The sequence below is a fragment of the Balaenoptera ricei genome, chromosome 10 (assembly GCF_028023285.1).
Source record: "Balaenoptera ricei isolate mBalRic1 chromosome 10, mBalRic1.hap2, whole genome shotgun sequence".
Taxonomy (NCBI): domain Eukaryota; kingdom Metazoa; phylum Chordata; class Mammalia; order Artiodactyla; family Balaenopteridae; genus Balaenoptera; species Balaenoptera ricei.
Window position 1 is genome coordinate 96,198,314 of NC_082648.1, and position 20,277 is coordinate 96,218,590.

Sequence of the window (20,277 nt, forward strand, 5' to 3'; positions counted from 1 at the left end):
CGGAACTGGCCCACCCGCTTCGTGAAATGATTCACCCCAGTTCCAGAGTATTCTCTGTGTGCAGTGGTACCTTAGCACAATAGCACTTTATGCCTCACTGAGTCTTTATATACCAATCTGTTTCAGTCCTTCAGAAAATCCAGCAAGCTTGCATTACTCATCCCACTTTACTCCTTGGGGAATGAGCATCATAAAGGTGATGTTGAGTTAAACATGAGGGCACACACCTAGAAAATGTGATCACCTGCAGCAGGATCTGAACTTGTGTTGGCTGACTCCGGGAGGCTGCAGCCCCTCTCTGTAGAGACTGAGGTGGGAGACCGGTCCTCACCCTCCAGGAGCTCAGGTGAGATGCTGCGCACCCCTCTCCACTTCAGGCATCCTTCACACCTGGGCTGCTGCTGTGACTGTCTGCCCTGCTGGCCTCAAGCATCCCCAGTGCCTTCTGCAGAGCAGGTGCCCATCTGTGAGCTGGCTGAGGGTAGGACTTCGAGGTCTGGAAAATTCTCTTCAGTATGATTCTTCTGGGGAAGAGGGAGTACTTGACTGAGCTTGGCTGCATCAGGAAGTGGGAGCAAATGTGCTCTTGTGGAGACTTCTGGTTGTGACAGACTTGGCTCAACCTGGCTAAGGCATAAGAGTTTATTGGCTGCCCCATGAGGTGGTCCAACACCCTCCGGGTGCATCCCTCTCATCCTCTCACTCTTCTGGGCTTTGGGTGTGAAAGCGGTTGCAGCCATTATGTGATCGCAAAGCATGGCCCAGTATATTTCTCTGCTTGTGAGTCTGCTTCAGAAAGATGGGAAGAGCTTGTTGAGGTTGTTTCCTCCAGACCTCTAAAAGTTGCAAACCAACAGAAAAAGTCTAAGAACAGCACAATGAATACCACATGGCCTTCACCTAGACTCCCAGCTAATATTTCAGGAAGCTGATGACACCAATCCACAAAATGAAACAACTCCTTCACATTATACCCCCTGGTTTCAACAGGTACCTAGTTTTGCCTCCCTCCTCCCCCACCCCTGCATGTTGACTACTTTCTTGGTGACCAGAGGCCTTAGGGGTACTTTCTGTTGTCCCTGGCATAATTTTTTCCTCTGGGGGTGGCTCTGAAACAGTGGGCAAAGCTCAGACTCACTGAAATCTGAGCTTGGTCTAGCATCAAAGTCCCACCCAGCACTCTTTTTATTTCATCTTAGCTATTACAGATAAACATAACCACAGGACTGTAAGTTTTACTTTTTTTGCAATTCCTTATGCCTCAGTAAGCCAGCTCCCCAGGACTTGGAGCCATGTCTAAATTCCATTGGTAACGTTAACCTTTTTTTAAAAAAATTAGTTAAGAAAGCACATAATTTTGGGACTTCCCTGGTGGTCCAGTGGTTAAGACTCCACACTCCCAACGGAGGGGGCACGGGTTCGATCCCTGGTCGGGGAACTAAGATCCCGCATGCCACACAGCGTGGCCAAAAAAAAAAAAAAAATTTTTTTTTTTTTTTTTGGCCGCGATGCGTGGCTTGCGGGATCTTAGTTCCCCGACCAGGGATTGAATCCAGGCCCTTGGCAGTGAAAGCGTGGAGTCCTAACCACTGGACCGCCAGGGGATTCCCCCACGTTTACCTTCAGACAATGCAGCACAGCTGCTGCTCATACCATGGGTGACCACGTGACCACCCAGGAATCAAAGGTTCCTCATCCCGCGCCGTTTCACACTTTCTCTTCCCAAACCACACGTTTCCATGAGCCAGGGCCTTTGTAGCAAATCCCACTTCTCTGACTCCAACTGAAAGGGCAAGCTGTTTCCTCTGCCCACAGAATACAGTACTTCTGACACCAAATGCGTGGGTTTTCTACATCAAGCAACTCACCAGTTTTCTGCAGACACCAACTGGGTATCCTACAATCTATCAATAATTCAATTCCGACACTACCTTGAGTTAGTGCAGACCCCACAGGTTAAGTGCTCAGTCCCCCAAGACTTTCCCCCACTTCAATGCCAGTCACAAGTGTCAGGTCATCACCTGGCACTCTGACCAACTGGCTATAAATCGGAGGCTCCCGCAACTCCCCTCTCAGGTCTGATCATTTGTTACAACGGCTCACAAAACTCGGGAAACACTATGAATACAGTTTTATTATATAATAAAGGATATGATAAAGCTTACGGATGAACAGCTAGATGAAGACATATACATAGCGTGAGGTCCTGGAGGGTACAAAGTGAGGGGCTTCTGTTCCCGTGGGGTTAGGGTGTGCCACCCTCCCAGCATGTGGATGTGTTCACCAAACCAGAAGCTCTCCAAACTGTGTGGTTTTGGGATTCTTATGGAGGGGATTCATCACATAGGCATGACTGATCATTAGTCTCTAGTCCCTCACCCGTCCCTGGAGGACGGGGGGCGGGGCTGAAAGTTACAAGCTTCTGATCACTGCTTGGTCTTTCTGGTGACCAGCCCCCCTCCTGAAGCCATCCAGGTACCCACCAAGAGTCACCTCATTAGAACAAAAGAAGATCCTATCACCCAGGAAATTCCAAGGGATTTAGGAGCTGTGTCAGGAACTGGGGTCAGAGACCAAAATGTTAGAACAAAAGATGCTCTTTCAGGCACCCATATCACTTAGGAAATTCCAAAGGATTTAGGAACTCTGTGTCAGGAACTAGGGTCATGGACCAAATATACATTTCTTATTATGTCACACTCCCCAAATTTTAATTTAGAAACGTTTCAAACCAACAGAAAAGGTGCAAGAACAGCACAATGAACACTCATGTGCCCTTCACCTAGATTCCCTGTTGTTCATATTTGTCCGATTTGCTTCATTGCTCTGTATATATTGGGTTGGCCAAAAAGATCGTTCACTTTTTGGCCGATCCAGTATCTTTTGACATTTTTTTAACTGACTCATTCGAGAGTCTGTTGCAGATGTGAAGACAGTTCATCCCAAATCCTTTAGCTTGTCTGTCCTAAGAGCAAGGATGAATTGTGGATTGTGGTTGTGCAGAAGAGCAAGGACTGTCTACATGGCCACAATCCATGATCATGCAGGAACCCAGATCTTTGATTTCATTGAGCCACTGAATTAACCTACCATGGAAACCTCCTAGCTCCAGACTGCTTGGTATGTGAATTTTCCTTAATTTTCAAGCAGTTTTTGTTGAGATTTCTGTTATTTGCAGCCCCAAACTCTCCTGATACACAGGTCCCAAGCACATTATAGAAAACATTAAAATGTACCCACAGCCCCCATTAAATATATTTGTGGGGAGTTTTTGCTATACATTTTTCCAAATATTTTTATGCTTTTGTTTTAGACATTATTTGGCTATGGGGATCTAATTTAGGAGTGACCAACCTCTAGGGAGAACTGGGCACACTTTCGAAGAAAATTCAACCCACAAAATTGTTTTCAAGGTAATACAATTTTTATGATTACCAAGTGTTAGGTTTGAGCACAGTAAACATTCATTAATTTCAACTCTTCAGTCTTAGAATTTTGGGGCCAACACATTTTTTTCTTCAAGTCTCAAATATTTTCTAAGCTTTTAAAAAACTCTTAGCTTCCTGTGAGTCTATAATTATTTCACCCTCCCCCCCACCAAAAGTTTAAAAAAAAAAGACTCATGCCTGAGCCCTGGAGGGCTAATGAATGACAGGGTCTGGACCCCACCCAGACCTCATACGAGAGGAGGAGTGGTTCCCCAAAGGCGAGCTGGGGCCTGTGTTCAGAGGGGGACAAACACCAGGAAATAAGCAAAGGCAGGGAGGTGGGCTCCAGCACAAACTGGTTGGAAAAGTATCTGAAGTTGGGGGCATCCCCCAACTAGTCCTTCCTTCATGGAGCAGGAGGAAAAGATCATTTTGAGGTCCAGGTATCCCCGGACCACAGTGTTCTTTCCTTGGCTCGGCAGATGAAAGGGCTGCAGCGCTAGCTCCGTGTGTGACCCTGGCCACATGGCCACGCTCTCTGGGTGGTCTCTGCATCATTAAATGAAGGGGCTCTGGAGCTGGCTCTGACCACCCACACTTTCCCCAGCTGGGCCAGCCAGGTTGCCTGGGGGTGTGGATGGTGTCTCAGTGGGCCTGGCAGCCCTCTCCACCACGGCCAGCTGGAGGAGGCACAGCCTTCATGGGGGCAGGGCAGGAGAGTCGGCAGGCTGGGAAGGGCCATGCTGGCCTGGATCCCCTGTCTGGACAAGCTCAGCTCATTTCTCATGGCGGAAGCCAAGGTCCAGCCCATAGCACCAGCCTGTAGGATGGAGGAATTCCAGAGAGTTCGCTGCCTCTGCGGCAGGCCAGTGAGGGGGAGGAGAGTCCCTGGGGTGGGTGCCCTTGGCCTTGGGGGGTGCAGGAGAGAGAACTGACGTGCAGCCCTTCTCACATCACTCCTGTAATCCTCCAAGCAGCCAGAGGATTACACTCCTGCTACCCTCCAAAATGGGTAACATTCCCACCTTCCAGGCCTGGATACAGGTTCAGGGAGGACAAGGACCAAGGCTAGAGTCACAGCCAGGTAGCCCCCTAATCAGGACTTGCCCCTCTTCTCTGATTCTAACATCGGCTTCATTTCAGGGCCCCAGAGCAGCTTCCCTGTGCAGAAGTTTCACCCAGGTGGCCTGCTTCAGGAGGGAGGTGAAGACGAAATGAGATAATGTATGAAAGTGAGGCGCCGGGCACAGGGCCTGACAGATAAGTGGGCGCCACCAATAGGAGGCCCCAAGATGGGGGCGGGGGGCACGCAATGCACCTTGTCCCTGGTCCCTGCCTCAGGAAAACTGCGGCCCCTGTTATAGGGGACACTGGACTCTGGAGAGACTCCCCACCGCAGCCTAGGCCGGAGGGGACTGCCGAGGGACAGGGGGGTGGTGAGAGGGAGGCCTCCCAGAAGTGCTGACCCAGGAAGGTGAACTCAGCCTGGGAGAAGAGATAAGAGGAAGGCTAAAACCTTCTCAGACTCTATGAAAAAAATAATCATCTATTAAGTACAACAGACCTGAACTCCACCTTGTACTAACCTCATGCAGGAGAGCAGGGCTGCACATCCCCAATTCACAGATGGGGAGACTGAGGCAAGCAGGGAGAAGCAGCTTGCCAGGATGCCCTGGGGAGGGCGTGGCAGGGCTAGAACCAGAACCCAAGTCTCCAGACTCCCAAAGGGGCCTTTCCGGGGGCCTATACACCCTGTCACCCTGCCACTCCATCTCTCTACCAGCCCTCAACAGGCCAGATGCCAGAGAGGAGTAAAGCAGCCCCTCATCCAACAGCAAACACTTCCTGGTGCTGGACCCGTCTTCCAGGTTGGGGGGAGAATGGAGGAGCAGCTCCTGAGGCCCTGAGAGCCCAACTACTGGGTGGGAACAGCCAGCCAGTCCCACCTGATGGCAGTCACAGCAACGACTGCGTCTGAAGCACCTCTGGCCTTGGTCCTGGACTCCTCCTGAAATGCCCCCACTCCTTGACCAGGCAGAGAGTGTCTGTGGGCCTCGGAGGGGAAGCACAGAGGAAAGGCAGTGGAGCTAGGCCCCACCCACCCCTCCCTAATGCTGAGGTCTGGGGGAGGCCCTGGAGGAAAAAGTGAAGCTCTGTGGTTGGTTTCCGTGGCAGCTGGCTTGGTCTAGGAGGAGGGATGAGGGGCTCGCAAGGGGTGCGACCCAACCTCTCTGGGCCTGCCTCTCAGCCCCGGGCAGCCCCTCTCCTCCTGTGCCAGCGTGGGTTTCAGGCATCTGGAGGAAGGTGGGGTCTGGGGAGGCAGTGCAGGGCAGGGCGGGTTTGCTCCAGATGTGAGTCACCCCCGGTCCACATCTTCTTCCCTCTTCAGTGCTGGTGATTTCAGAGGGGGACAGTGATGTGAAGCAGGTCCTGTTGATAACTCTCTTAGCAAGCCCCCCACCTCACCCAGTGCTCCCCACGCTCCTCCCTCTACCTGGTTTCTGAGTGTGAGGTGAGCACCCCTCCAACCCACCTTCAACCCTGTTGCTGCAGTGATTTTCCCTGCAGCCTAAATCTGGCCTCAATACTCACTCTTCCTACAACCTTCGGTGGCTCCCCAGCACCCTCAGATAAAACAAAGCCCAAACCCCTCAGTGAGGCCCTTCATGATCCAGGTACCGCTGGCTTCCCACCCTCATGCCCCATCTCTCCCCAGCACACCCTAAACTCCAGCCATGCCCAGATGCTCACCGTTCCCCAGACTTGTGCCTTCTCATTTCTGAGCCTTTGCCCACACTGGAATGCCAGTCCCAGCTTCTTCACCCATCCTTCAAGACCCACCTTCTTCCCATTCTGGACCATCCCACCAATGTGCTCGCTCATGACTTCCCTCAGAGCCTGCATCATGCTGCTTCTTAATTAGGTTCATGGCCAGATTCTGCCCCAACAGTGGGCTACTTGAGAACAGGGACTGAGGGCTTCATCTTTGAATCCTCTGAGGCTAGCTCAGGGCCAGGCACATAGTAGGTACTCAGTAAAATATCTGCTAAACAGATGGGGAAAGGGAAAGCTGCGCCGGGTGTCAGAGGGAGAAATGTGAGGAGAGCGGATGGGGGTGCACAGACCGGGGACCCCATCCCCTCATGGCCTGGCTCACCCTGGGCCCCCTCCCAGGCCTGACCCTCTCGGACAGGCCAGAGGCTGTCAGGCAGGGGCTCTTGGAGGATCCCCGGCAGACCCCTCGGGAGGGCAGAACGAAGCCTGAGGCCTGAGCCCTGAGCCTGGGCGGCAGCCTCAAGCCTGGCACCGGCCCAGCCTTTCTTTAGCGCTAGTGAGGAGCACGAGCAGCAGCCGCAATCTCTGCTTCCGGCGGAGGCCCAGGCGGGGCCAGGGCTTTGTGGTTAATGGGTCCTGGGTCCTGGGTCCTCTGCAGAGGCGCCCAGGGCGGGCCACGCCCTGGCCCCTGCCAGGGAGCAGCCTCACGAACCCCAGATCTAATTCTTGAAGGACACTGCACCTCTTCAGCCGCCTTCTATGCGGGACCCCCTGAGCTCAGCTAGCTGGCCCTGGCCCTCTTCCCGCCAACTCTTGGGCCTAGCTCATCCTCAAACTATTTTCCACTGGCTTCCCTCAATCCTTGCCACAGCATAATTTTGGGAAGGGGTAAGAGAATGGGAGGTGGAGCCTGGACCTTGGGGGAGTGGCTAAGAAGGAATGGGGGGGGTCTCCACTCTGATTGGTCAGCTCTGCTCCAGAACTGGCTTCAAAATTCCATTGACTCCGCCTCCCGTGGCCCCCATCTCCTTTCTGAGTTACAATTGGCTCAGCATCCAGGGGGCGGGACTCACCCGGGTCTGGTCCAGTTAAAAGGGTGGGAGCGGGCTGTGGCCCATCTCTCCAGTAGAGTCTTCAGACAGCTGGTCCCGAAGTCCCAGGAACATCCTCCTCTCCTCAGTCATGGCTTGTGTGAGTATGGGGACCCCACCCCAAGGCCCAGAGATGGCGTGGGGGCAGACAGCCAGTCAGAGTGAGGGCAGATCACGATCTGGGTTCTAGTTCTTGTGGTGTGGCCTTGAACAAGTGTCTTTTCTGGGCCTCAGTGACCGTGTCTGTAAAATAGGAGTGGGCTCCATGGTTCCCCAAGGCCTTCTCTGGCTTAAGAATTTTCTGGATTCCTCCAGGGTCTGACAGCACAGTTATTTCTGCCAAGGGCTGACATTCTGCAGCTCTTTAAGTGGGAGTGGGAAGGGTGTGGCCGACTGGAGGTGGAGTGGGGCATTTTGAGGGCGCCCAGGCCACTATCCCTTCCCCCTTCCCCCCAAAGAGCCTCCTGTCCCCTCCCCCCTGCAGCTGTCCCTGTCACTGGGCCAGGGCAGAGTCACCCTCTGCTCCAGAGCTGTAAAAGTCGCCAGGATCTGAGACAGGCTGCCGGGAGGGAGCCTGCCTGGGTTAGCCGTGGGCGGGTGATTCTGTCCAGGCTGGTCAGGTGGGGGCTGGGGTAATTCCCGCTCAACCATTCCTCCAAGCTGGGGGTGGGGGGGGTGATAAAGGAGCAAGAAGGCAGCAAGACTCTTCTGCAGGCCCCTAGGGAAAGGATTCAAGTTTCTGGCAGGAGGAACCACTCACACCAGTTAAGCTTTGCGCTGGCTCTTGTTAACCCCGAGCCAGCCAGGTTGCAGGCTCCCGCCCTGGGCTGCCTTCCCTTCTTAAAGGGGTCTAGCTGTGCTCCTTAGGGGTCTCCTCTCCAGCCCCTGGCCCTCTCTGCACAGAGGAGCTTGAAGGGGATGGTGGCGGATGGCCCAGCCCCAGGCCTCTTCCTCTCCAGCAGAGGGGCAGACGCCGCACTCACCTTCCTTTGCCCCCAACTCGCAGTGTGACGCATTTGGAGCCTGGTTCTCTCCATCTATTCAGTGAGGCGATGGAGCACAGCACTCCACCTCCCAGGCTACTCTGCATCTAAAATCCCTGGGCTAAACCGCAGAAACTTCTAGATCCTGTCTTCTAGAACCTCAGTCATGTTCCAGACAAGAAACTGACCCAGTTGAGAGTAGGGACTTGCCCAGGACCACACAAAGAAGGAGAGTCTAGAACTTGCAGCCGGGTTCCTCAGCCTTCGGGTCGGCCTGGTCAGAGCAGGCCTGGTCTTCCCGGGGAGGGGGGCGGGGGCACGACCCCCCACCCTCCTACCCTGCGTCCTCTAACCCGGCTGGGCGGGGTCTTGTCTGCGCAGGGTCTGGTCGCCAGCAACCTGAATCTCAAACCTGGGGAGTGCCTCAGAGTGCGGGGCGAGGTGTCCCCGGACGCCAAGAGGTGAGGGGACGACGGCGGGGGCGGCGGGCGGCAGGGGCGGGGGCTGGAGCTCGAGGGTCCCGCCCCGCGTCTGGCAGGGGCGTGGCTGGCCGGGCCGGCCTCCTCCCTCCGGCGGGGCGGGGTTAATGTCGACGGCTGCTGAGGCTACGTCTTCTGGGTGAGTCACTTCCTCCGCGGAGTCTGGACGCCCCCACCGTTGTCGCCCCCTTAAACTAAACCAGCTGCGGCCTCGTCATCTGCCTCGGCTGGCCTTCCCCTCCCCACTGCTGTGGGCGGGACCAGAGGCTGAGGGGGGCGGGGAGAGGGAATGAAAGGGTGTCACCCTCGCTGCCCGCCCTCGGAGGTCTGTGTATCCTGCTCTCTTCACTCTCGACTTTTCACTCCTTTGGCCCTTCCTTAACTCATCATTCATTCGGCCAGCTGGCCTAGTTTCTCCGCAGCCTTGTGAGCTTCGACCAGTCAACCAACCGCCTTGAGCCTCGTTTGTTAATCAGTTAATGGAGGGGGGAGGTTGTGTGGAGGTGAAATGCTGGGTCATCTCACACGTTGATGACCAGCTGACAGTATAAAGAGCCGCACGCTTCATATGCACTGCTCATGTCATTCTTTCTAAACCCTCAGAGGGAGGCCTTGCTGTTACCTCCACTCAGCAAATGTATTATTGTTATTCGTTCATTCGCCCCACGGTTACAGAGCACGTAATGTGTGTCACACATCATGCTGGGCACCAGGGATACAGAGATAGACAAGACAGACAGGACACTTGCCCTCCCAGAGGTCACCACCTGGAGGGAGTCTCTGACCTTGACCAAACGGGCAGGGACACAAATTCATGTCTACAAGAGTCCTGGCTGTCAGCATAGCAAGGCCCTTAAGAGATACTTCCGGTGGAGCCCCCACTGTGCAGATATGGAAACTGAGACCCAGATGAGGCAGGGACTTGCTCAAGGTCACACAGCAAGGAGGTGGCAGGGCACAGCTAGAATCCAGGTTTCCTGCCTCTCGGCTCCATGAGTTCCCCCGGTGAGGTCCATTAACGTGGACTGAGCGGCACAGACTGGTCGGTCTGAGGGGGCTGCAGCGGGCGGGGGGCAGCCTCAAGCCCACCCGTTATCCCCTAGCTTCGTGCTGAACCTGGGCAAAGATGGCAACAACCTGTGCCTGCACTTCAACCCCCGCTTCAGCGCGCACGGGGACACCAACACCATCGTGTGTAACAGCAAGGATGACGGGGCCTGGGGGGCTGAGCAGCGGGAGTCCGTCTTCCCCTTCCAGCCTGGAAGTGTTGTGGAGGTGGGCTGGGGCCTGGGGGTGGGGTCAGGGACCTGGGTGGGCTGGGGCAGAGCTGGGTTGAGTGGCTAGAGACCTAGGTCCACCCTGCCCCCCTTCCCTCCCTCCCCATCTCCCCTCCCTTACCATCTCCCCTCCCTCCCCATCTCCCCTCTCTCCCGTCACCTGCTGTGTGATCCTCGGTGAGCATCATCCCCTCTCCCAACCTCAGGGCCTCACCATGAAGCGGGGCTGTTGTCAGGGCTACGTGAGGAAAGGGCTCTGGGAGGGCCTAGGACTTGCAGGCCGAGGCTGCAGGGCTGAGGCTCCCGCTGTGGGGTCCACACGCTCACTGCCCCTCTCCACCCCCAGGTGTGCGTCTCCTTCGACCAGGCAGACCTAACCATCCAGCTGCCTGGTGGATACGATTTCAAGTTCCCCAACCGCCTCAACCTGGAGGCCATCAACTACCTGGCAGCCGATGGCGACTTCAAGATCAAGTGCGTGGCCTTTGAGTGAAGCCAGCTGGCCCATGGCCCCCAATAAAGGCAGCTGCCTCTGCTCCCCCTGAACCAGCCTCCTGTGTGTGTGTGTGTGTGTGTGTGTGGAAGAGGAGGGTTCTGCCGACTCCCCCAGGCTCTGCCCCTTCCTTCACCTCCATTCACTGCCTCGATGCATGCATACCTTTTTTTTTTTGGCTGCACCGTGCGGCTTGTGGGATCTTAGTTCCCCGACCAGGGATTGAACCCAGGCCCATGGCAGTGAAAGCGCCGAATCCTAACCACTGGACCGGCAGGGAATTCCCTCAATGCATACCTCTTAAGTGCTAGTGACATCTTGTTCCCCTGGGTCCCCTGGGCTGAACAGAGAGCTCAATACACAGCGAGGGGCTCAGTACTAAATAAGACCCAGTCACTGCCCTCAAAACAGCTCCCAACTCACTGGGCCCCAGCACACAGTAGATGCGCAAAAGATGTTGAAATAAACGAAAACGGGAAGAGAGGCAAGGACAGACTGATTCATGCCATGGTATCTGGGGCAACACAGGGGGAGGTGAAAGGAATACCTGGGGCCCCTCTCATTTGTTTTCATGAACTAGGAAGAGATCTGGTTCAGACAGTGCAGGGAAACCAGCTGTGTGCCCCTGTGGGCCTTAACTGACCTCTCTGAGCCTCGGTTTATTCATTTATATGAGGGAGATGATAGCACGGAGCCTACCGTGGGACTGTTGTGAGGATGAAATGAGGTGTGTGACGGAGGATGAGTGTAGGGCCTGGCACAACGTACACACGCAGTGGATAGTGTTTCCCGTTGCTGCCGCACTACCTCTTGAGATCTTATCCCCCGAATCTGAAGGGGAGTAAACAGGCTCTGAGTGATGACTCCCTGGTCTCTACCAGGCCCAGCTGAGCCTTCTGGGGCTCCCCAGGCATCCCAGCTTTGTGGTGCCAGGCCGCACACCTCAATGCTACAGTGTAAGGGCAACCAGGGTGCTAGTCTGGAAACTCGGGTTCTGTGGCCCTACTCAGGACCCTCAACCCAACACAGGGAAGATGGGCTTGTGCGATGGCCCTGGCACCACCTGCTGGCCCGTTTCTGTATAGGAGGAATTGGGGTCGGTGGCAGGATACGCCAGCCCCTGCAGAGAACCTAGAAGTAGAGGCAGGTGGGCCTACTTGAAGCCCCGCCTTCAGGTTCTCAGAGGCCTCCTGCTGCACACAGCCTGTTCCCTGCACGGCAGAGTGCGGGAGACTCACTCTGCCTGAGATGAGGCCTCCATGAGCCTCTCCTCTGCTGGTTTCCAGAGGACGTGTTTTCCAAGACCAGCCAGGCTCTGTTACCTTGGAGGGCAATCACACTCACTTGTTGCAAGTGATGGGACATGAGCTGATAGCTGGGCAACGCTGCAGACCGACCATTCCCCTGCACCTTTTCCTTTCTGCTCCCTGCTGTAGGGCCCCCTACCTCCCTGGGAAACAGCCCCTGGGAACTGAGCCAATGTTCCAAGAAGGCTTGGAAACAGGACCTCAGTAGGCACCCCCAACCCCCAAGGCAGTCTCCTGAGGTATGTGTGGGGTGGGAGCTTGGCAAATCTCACTCTCCAGGACAGCCAGCACTAGCTGTGGAACCCTGGGTAGGTCTCTTCCGCCCCCCAGTCTGAGTTTCCTCATCTATGAAATGGGGGTCATTATTTTCACCTGGCCCTTTTGGGTGGATGATTCCCATCTCAGTGGGTCTGCTGGAGGGCACATCTCTATAAGAGGGCCAAGAAGGATGGAGCGCAAAGGCTGGGAGCTGCCATGAGCCACACCCAATCTCCAGGCTCTCCTGGGGCACCCAACTGGCCACCAGCGAGAAACAGCTTTGGAAGTCTGGCTGTGGAGGGGCGCCCTCTGCTGGAGATCAGAGAAAGTGTCTTCTTGACTGCCTTTCTCTGATCCCACTTATTCTCTCTACACTGGCAGAACTCAACGATACTCCAGGACTGGGACTACAGCCAGGCAGAGGGAAGCCCTGGGGCAGATAAGGAGAGAGACCACTGGCAGTGGAGGAAAGAAACTGGGCTCGGAGTCAGACAGACTTGTGTCCAAACCCCAGCTCTATCACTGTGTGCCCTTGGACCAGTTGATCAACCTCTCTGAACCTGTTTCCTCATCTATCAAATTGCATTAGTACTAGTATCCACCCTGTGCGGCCGTTGCAAGGATTATCTGACGTAACGTAGAGAACTACCCTGTGCCTGGCACGTAGTAGGAGCTCCGTAACTGTTGGTTCCCTTCACCTCTTTTAAGACTCGGTGTGTCTCAAGAGCCTATGAAACTGGGTCCAGAGAAACTAAGCAGAGTTCTGCCCTTAGACCACTCAAGCTTCACCCTCAGCACTTGCTCTTCTTGTCTGTGTGACCTTGGGTAAGTGACTGCACATCTCTGGGCCTCATTAAAATGGAACTCATACCTCAAAATAGATAATCGTGTAAAGAGCTAAATAAATGGCAGCTGCCGTTATTCTTTTTTTTTTTTTTTTTTTGCCGTTATTCTTTTGGCTCATCATCTTCATCATCATTTCTATTACGGAGAACGTACCATCTCTTGCTGTGCCTGGCACACAGCAGGTGCTCAATAAACATAAAAATAATGTCAAGGAGAAACTGACCTAAAAAGGGAAGTGTTTTAGACCGTGAGTTGCAGTAAATGGCCCTCAAGCTTTTGGAATCTGGGTGGGGCTGCCAGTCCTGCATCTCTTTTCCTGGAGTAAAGGGGACCTGGAACTCCCAGGGAAGAGTTTGGAGCAACAGCACCTGCCCGAAGTGGCGGGCTTCACTCTGCACTGGGAGCTTTCGCAGATGTGACCTCCCTGAACCACTCGTGGGCTGGCAGCTTGGGCCCGGTGGGCTGCGAGGGTGGACTGTACATAGCTCCCCACACGAGGTCCTGCATAAGCAGGTGTCTCCTTACTCAGTCCCCAGTCTCTGCGCCTGACCGGAAGCTCCGGGAGGGCAGAACCACTCCACACACAGGGCAGCAATTGAGGATGACGCTGCACACCACTTAATAATGGGGTGACTTTGCTTAAGTCACTTCTCTCTGAACCTCCACAGAAGGCGGCTCACTGGGCATCTTTTTGGGGGGCATCACTGCATCCAAGGCAATGCTTCCTCCCAGGAGGAGGGTGCCAAGGGTGGCATGGGGCATGGCCACTAGGGGGTGGCAGAGGGTCAGAGGGGCAGTTGTTCATCACCCTGAAGCCCCCCGCTGTGCCCTGGATTTGAGGATAACTTCCTCTCAGTGCCCAACGTGGAATCCCCCAGGCGGAGGACCCTTGTGGAATGGGTTCAACATTCGTGGAGAGATGAACCTACTGTGTGCCTAGCTCCTTTCAAAACTCATGGTCAGGGTCTGCGTCTTGCCCTCCGGAGGGGGTGTGCTGCTATTGGGAGAGTGATCCCTCAAGCCAGTGCCCCAGGATGCTGGGCCATGAGGCCAGTGACCCAGGTCAAGTCCCAGCTTTACCAAAGAACAGCAGTGTAACCCTGGACAAGTCGCTTCCCCTCTCTGAGATAACAGTTGCCTTCTCTGTGTGCCTGGCACACAGTAGGCACTCAATATGTGTGTGCTTACTTGCTCTCTGGGCTCCAGTCACTTGTCAAAGAAGACCATTGGGTCCTAAGAGTCTGTTATCCGCACTCTCGTACTGTTCTGGGGTCACCTCCTCTGGGAAGCCCTCCACACTGGAAGAGCCAACCCTGAGCTCCTCCAGCCTCCCGTGCACCTCACAGCAGAGGTGTCATCCCCTGGACTGTAATGATCATTGACCCTGTGGACCTGTGAGTCCTTAAGGGCAAGGGCAGCAGCTTGTCTGCAGTACCCAGCACAGATGAGTTGAGAATGGGAGATTCAGGCATACAATCCCAGCTACTAAAATTCCCCTTCAGGTGTTTTACTTACTGCCTTCACATTCATGCCCTCATTTTTAGTAGAGGATGTGTTACTACATCCCAACTCCATACTTGGGGAACTGAGGCACAGAGAGGGGTGATGGCTTGTGTAGCAAACACATGTGTGGCATGTATTATGTTATACATACACGCTACATAACTCACTTATCCCTCACAATCAGGGTTCTCAAAATTTGGTCTGTGGGCCAGCAACAGCAGCATCACCTGAGAACTTGCCTGAAGTGCATATTCTGGGGCTCACTCCAGAACTGCTGAATCAGAAACTCTGGAGTGGGCCCAAGCGATCTGGGTTTCAGCAAACCCTCCAGGGGATTCTGATGCACGCCAACGTTTGGAAACCACTGCCTTACAATACCTACCAAGTCACTATGATTAGTCCTCTTTTACAAACAGGGTGATTGAGGCACAGTGAAGGCAACTGGTCTAGGACCATACAGCTGTAACTGGGGTATCAGGATTCTAATCCAGGTAGTTTGGCTCCAGAAACGTGCTCTTGGAGACCACCACGGAGTTGACATCCAAATCAAAAGAAGGATCAGCAATCTTTGGTCATTCACTAATAACTCTGTATTGAGCACCTACTGTGTGCAAGGCACCGTGCTAGGCGCTGGGACCTCTGGGTCTCGCTCTCACCGTTGTTAGTCTAAGAGAGGGACTGGGGCTGGGAGTCGCGGCGGTGGGTTGGGGAGGGGCAGGAATCTTGCCTGTTACAGACAGAAGAGAGGGACGGGGAGACGGGCTGGGCGGCCCCTTTAAAAGGCGGGGCCTGGCGAGCGGAACTGCGGGGCGTCTCTGAGGGGCACTTCCGGGAGGCTGGAAGCGCTACACCCGGAAGTGTCAGGTGAGAGGGAGCCGCACCGCCGAGGCCTCACCGCTATGGGCCGCAACAAGAAGAAGAAGCGAGATGGCGACGGCCGGCGGCCGCGGCTCATTTTGAGCTTCGACGAGGAGAAGCGGCGGTGAGTGTCAAGGGTGGACCGTATCCTCTTCGGGCCGCCGGGCAAGGCTAAGGCCAGCTCCGCTGGCACACGCTCACGCGGAGGGCCCTTCCGGTCCCGCCCTCTGGGCGTGGTGCGAAGCTCCCGCGGAAGGAAGCGGGCGCTCTGGGCCCCCAGCCCAGAGGAATGGAATCGTCCACCCCGCCCTTACTTCTCTTTTCGGCTCCCCAACCCGGCCGGCGCTGCTGTACGCGCCGCCCGAGAGCGGGGAGCTCGGGTCTCCGAGCGGTGGCTTCGACCTCCCTAGCCCAGCCCGGCGGCCCCGCACACAGCAGACTCAGCTGTTTTTGATGACCGATGAGTGAATAAAACGAGTGGCTTAAATTCATTTATTCACCGGGCGATTACTAAGCTTCTTCGGGGTGTGCGCGCCAGGCCTCGGGATCCCTGAGTCAGACCCCTAAGCCTTAGCGTCCGGCCCATCACATGTCCCCCACTCAGAGTGTCACTTGGGCATATGGTAGTGGGTCAGCGAAAAGCCTAGCGTTGGGCCGCGGAACAGATGGGAATGGTGCAGCAGGCTCTAGAGAGATGAGAGGGGCTGAGATCAGATAGGGGGAGGGAGGGAAATGCTGAAGCATCATCAAGAAACTCAGGATGGGACTTCCCTGGTGGCGCAGTGGTTAAGAATCCGCCTGCCAATGCAGAGGACATGGGTTCGAGCCCTGGTCCGGGAAGATCCCACATGCCGCGGAGCAACTAAGCCCGTGAGCCACAACCGCTGAGCCTGCGCTCTGGAGCCCGCGAGCCACAACTACTGAGCCTGCGTGCCACAACTACTGAAGCCCATGCGCCTAGAGCCCGTGCTGCGCAACAAGAGAAGCCACTGCAATGAGAAGCCCACGCACTGCAACGAAGAGTAGCCCCCACTCGCCGCAACTAGAGAAAGCCCGCGCGCAGCAACGAAGACCCAATGCAGTCAAAAATAACAAACAAATAAAAAAAACTCAGGGTGGCATCAACACAACTTACAGATGAGTCCAGGGGCGGGGTCCTGGGCAAATGGGGGGTTGGTCCAATGGAAAGTTCGTGGAGGTTTGGGTGAGGGTGGCCTTAAAAGCCCCACTAGAAGTGGCTTAATTCACTGAGTAATGGAGTTTGCCAGAGAAGAAGGGACCCTCACCTGTTCTAGGTTCAAAGGTCCTCAGCCTGTGCCCACCACCTGGCCCTGTTGCTGGCAGCTGAGAGCCCTGGAGGGTAGTGAGTGGAGAGAGGCAGCATCTCCCTCTCTTTCCCTAACCTTACACTCTCTGTGATCTTGGGCAAGTAACCTTGCCTCTCTGTGCCTCAGTGTCTTCCATCTGTAAAATGGGGATGGGTACCTACTACGCAGGTTGCTGTGAGGATTACATGAGTTAACATGTACATTTTTGGAATGGTGCTTGGCACATGGTGAGTGCAGTATTAGGTGTTTTTTGTTTTTTGTTTTCTCTTTCTGGAGCAAGCCCTTCTTTCCTTGTATCCTGACTTTCTTTCTTGCCTCTCTGCTGTAGGGAGTACCTGACAGGCTTCCACAAGCGGAAGGTGGAGCGGAAGAAGGCAGCCATTGAGGAGATCAAGAAGCGGCTCAAGCAGGAGCAGAAGAAGCTCCGGGAGGAGGTGCAGAGGGAGAGGGCGGGAGGGTGTCTCTGACTCCCAGGGGACTTGCAGCCTCGATGGCCCGAAAAGGGACACCTGCAGGGATGAGGGGAGGTGTGGGCAGGCCTGAGGAGCAGTTTATACAGATAGAGACGCCGTGGGCCCAGGTCTGGGGAAGGTTTAAGGTGAGATCTCCTGGTCTTTCTCTTCAAGCCATGGTCTTACTCACCCTGGAGGTGAGCAGTGCCTCTGCCTGAGGTTGAGCTGAGAGGCCATACTCACCATGTTCCCTTCCCTTTGGTTTCAGCGCCACCAGGAATACTTGAAGATGCTGGCAGAGAGAGAGGAGGCGCTGGGTAAGCCCATCCTTGGCCTGTCCTGGAGCATAGCCAACAGGCTGAGTTTGTTTATTCCTTGGTGGGTGGGAGCGGAGGGGTGTGAGGGCTGCACGGAAGCTGACGTCCCTTGCTTTAGGGCTCTTGGTGGTGACCTGGCAGCCAGGGGTGGTCCTCAGCTGTCTCTGAATGTCTGGATCAGAGACCAGGAGGAGGTCCAAACCTCTTGGTAAACCGATCGTGAGCAGAAAGGCCAGCTTCTGAGGCCTGGAGGGACTGGGGGTGGAGGGGTAGGGGAAGCAGCAGCTCCTGGTGTGGCCCCAGCTTCGTCCTGGGGGGGACCAGGGGGTCTGAGGTCTCCTTGGAGCATGAAGGGAAGAGTTGGGGGTCATTTACAGCATTTGCAGGCCACTCTCTGGAGCTGGGGACTTCCTGGATGCCCTCCGATAGAGCAGGGGGGCCACTGCACTCCAGGGCTGGGGGCAGGGGGCGGTGGCTGGAGCCTGCTTACTTGTGCCCTGGGGCTGAGGCCTGGCTCTGTGCCCACCTGCACAGAGGAGGCGGACGAACTGGACCGGCTGGTGACAGCAAAGACAGAGCCGGTGCAGTACGACCACCTCAACCACACGGTCACCGTGACCACCATCAGCAACCTGGACTTCTCAGCGGCCCGGCTGCTCGGACTGCCCCCGCCTGAGGTGGGTCTCCCTCGCAGCCCCAGGGAAGAAGGGACACAGGGGCAGCCTGGCTGGCCAGGGGGTCACTAAGTGCGGGTGCATGTCATGGGATTCCAGTGTGAGGGCCTCTTTCCTCTGGGGCACCCTCCAGGGCCTGGACAAAAGCCCCGAGCCTGGGGCTTCAGAGGCCGGCTCCACCACTAGTGGCTGTGGGAACCTGGGCAGGTCTCTCTGCCTTGTCTGCTTCCCTTCACCACTACCTTGGGGTCACTGACGATAGCAGCTGCCTCGTGGGGTTGCTGTGGAGGATAAAAGTGGTCGATCCACTAGAAGCACTTGAGAGAGCAGTGATCACTCCCACTGCACGGTATGTCTCTGTGCCCTGACCTGTGGGGTGTGAGTCATAACAAGTTCCAACCAGCATTTTTTTTTTTTAAAGAAAAGGAACACAATATCGTTGAAAATATCAGAAAGCATCACAGCAAGTGCTGCCTTATGAAACGTTTGTTTCAGTTAAACTTGTGTTTGGGTCGCCTAGGGGTTTATATGCGTGTGCACGTACAGTCACCAAGTAAACCACATCCCCGAGCATGGGTTACGGTGTCCTTGAGTTCGAGGGCCACTGCTTTATCACATCCTTTCTGAGCTCACACTCACCTTGCATTTGGTGCTCTTTCTTCTGTAAGGTCTGATGCAAAGACCAGTCTCGTCCCCATCTTAGAGTTCGTTCATTTGTGAGTGTTTGAGTGTGTTCACTGTAGGCTGTGGCGGTGGAGGACTTTGGAATCCCGCTCTGCCCGTGTCATCCCTGCTTTAGGGCACACGTGGCCTTTCCGCCCACGGCCTTCTGTGAGCCCCGACCCCGGTGAGGGAGGCGGCAGGTCATGCGCCCGCGCGACAGAGCCGCAACTGCTCAGGGTGCCCAGGCCCCCCGATCCAGCGCTCCCTGTGACGGTCCTTGTCCTGCGCTTCTTTAGCAAGGGCCCGGGCCCAGGTCTGAGGAGGACGCGTCATCCGTGGAGAAGCCGACCAGAGCCTTACCCAGGAAGTCCAGAGACCCTCTGCTGTCCCAGCGGTGAGCCCTGGCCTGTCCTCCCCTGTGGGCCTGCTGCTATGGCTGGCGTTGTGAGGGCGGCCTGTGGTGGGTGGTGTGGGGCCCATGTGGGGCCCTGGGCAGCGCTCTGCTCTGCTTGTCAAGTGGTCCTCGGCCTCCCTCACTGCCCCCCACCTCCAACCCCTGAGAATGTCTGACCCTGGGTACCCTTAGTGCCTGGGGTAAGGGCCTTTCTTGCCGTGAGCTGAGGAGCTGGCAGGCCCTCTGGGGACAGAGCATGCTGCCTTTGGAATGGCGTCCATGGCCTGTCCTGACTTCCCCTCCATGAGCTGGGCTGTCAGTCCCCCCCCTGCCCAAACTTCCACCCGCACCCTGTTCCCCAGGGTAGACTGAGGCCCGAGCCTCACCAGCCTTCCGCCCTCCCACAGGATCTCCTCTCTCACGGCCTCGCTGCACGCGCACAAGCGCAAGAAGGTCAAGAGGAAACATCCCAGCCGGGCCCAGAACTCCACCAAGAAGCCCCCAAGCGCCACTCGTACCAGTAAGACCCAGCGCCGCCGGCTGACAGGCCAAGCCCGGCACAGCGGGGAGTGAGCCCTGAGACCCAGGCCGTGCCCCAGCCTTGGCTGCAAGGACCTGTCCTGTCCCAGCTTGGCTGTCCCGTAAGCCAGCCTGCACCCAGGCGCTGACTCCCCGGCCCAAACTTGGGAGGCCAGCACCTCTCCGGCCTGGGGCTTGGACTCCAGCCAACGCAGGCGGCTGAGAGCTGGCCTCCGCCAGGGGGAGCCTCCAGGGCCACGTTTGGGGCATCTTCCCAAATGTATACCCCACCGAACCTTGATTACATTTGTCAAAGTAAGCGCACGTGTGGTCGGTTTGTCCCTGGCCCCGATGCCACGCGCCGAGGGCAGGCGTTTGGGGTGGAGGGAGCTGCTGGGGTGTGGGTCATCCTCACTGTCCAGCAGTCCTCCCTGTGGGCACGAAACGGTAGCGCTAGGTCCGGGCCCCCAACCCGGGTGAAGGCCAGCGCCACCACTGGTAGATGCCAGGGTCTCCCTGCTGCTCTGGAACCTGGGCCGGTGGGTGAGCAGGGCTGGGCTCTGCCTTTTCCTGGCTGGGACTTTTTGCCTCTTCCTTCTCCTTGGCCTTGTTGGCCTCCTTAGCTGACATTG

At 56.0% G+C, this 20,277-nt stretch overlaps 2 protein-coding genes and 1 long non-coding RNA gene across 4 annotated transcripts; 2 read left to right on the forward strand and 1 right to left on the reverse strand.

The window, feature by feature from the left end:
• Window positions 1-50: 50 nt before the first annotated feature.
• On the reverse strand, window positions 51-8,988 carry LOC132373558 (uncharacterized). Of its 2 annotated transcripts, XR_009505457.1 has the most exons (3): window positions 8,278-8,975; window positions 7,277-7,537; window positions 51-836 (listed from the first exon to the last, which is right to left on the reverse strand). It is a non-coding gene; the product is annotated as an uncharacterized LOC132373558 (long non-coding RNA). The 2 variants fall into 2 exon arrangements; XR_009505456.1 differs by having other exon boundaries at window positions 7,277-8,988.
• On the forward strand, window positions 7,285-10,579 carry LGALS1 (galectin 1). Its single transcript, XM_059936920.1, has 4 exons — window positions 7,285-7,394; window positions 8,659-8,738; window positions 9,860-10,031; window positions 10,380-10,579. Exons 1-4 carry the CDS (start codon window positions 7,386-7,388, stop codon window positions 10,524-10,526), a joined length of 408 nt encoding a protein of 135 aa, XP_059792903.1. The 5' UTR covers window positions 7,285-7,385; the 3' UTR covers window positions 10,527-10,579.
• Window positions 10,580-15,283: 4,704 nt separating this feature from the next.
• On the forward strand, window positions 15,284-19,964 carry NOL12 (nucleolar protein 12). The gene is made up of 6 exons (XM_059934848.1): window positions 15,284-15,422; window positions 16,955-17,060; window positions 17,347-17,395; window positions 17,930-18,072; window positions 19,029-19,126; window positions 19,534-19,964. Exons 1-6 carry the CDS (start codon window positions 15,340-15,342, stop codon window positions 19,697-19,699), a joined length of 645 nt encoding a protein of 214 aa, XP_059790831.1. The 5' UTR covers window positions 15,284-15,339; the 3' UTR covers window positions 19,700-19,964.
• The last annotated feature ends 313 nt before the right edge of the window (window positions 19,965-20,277 follow it).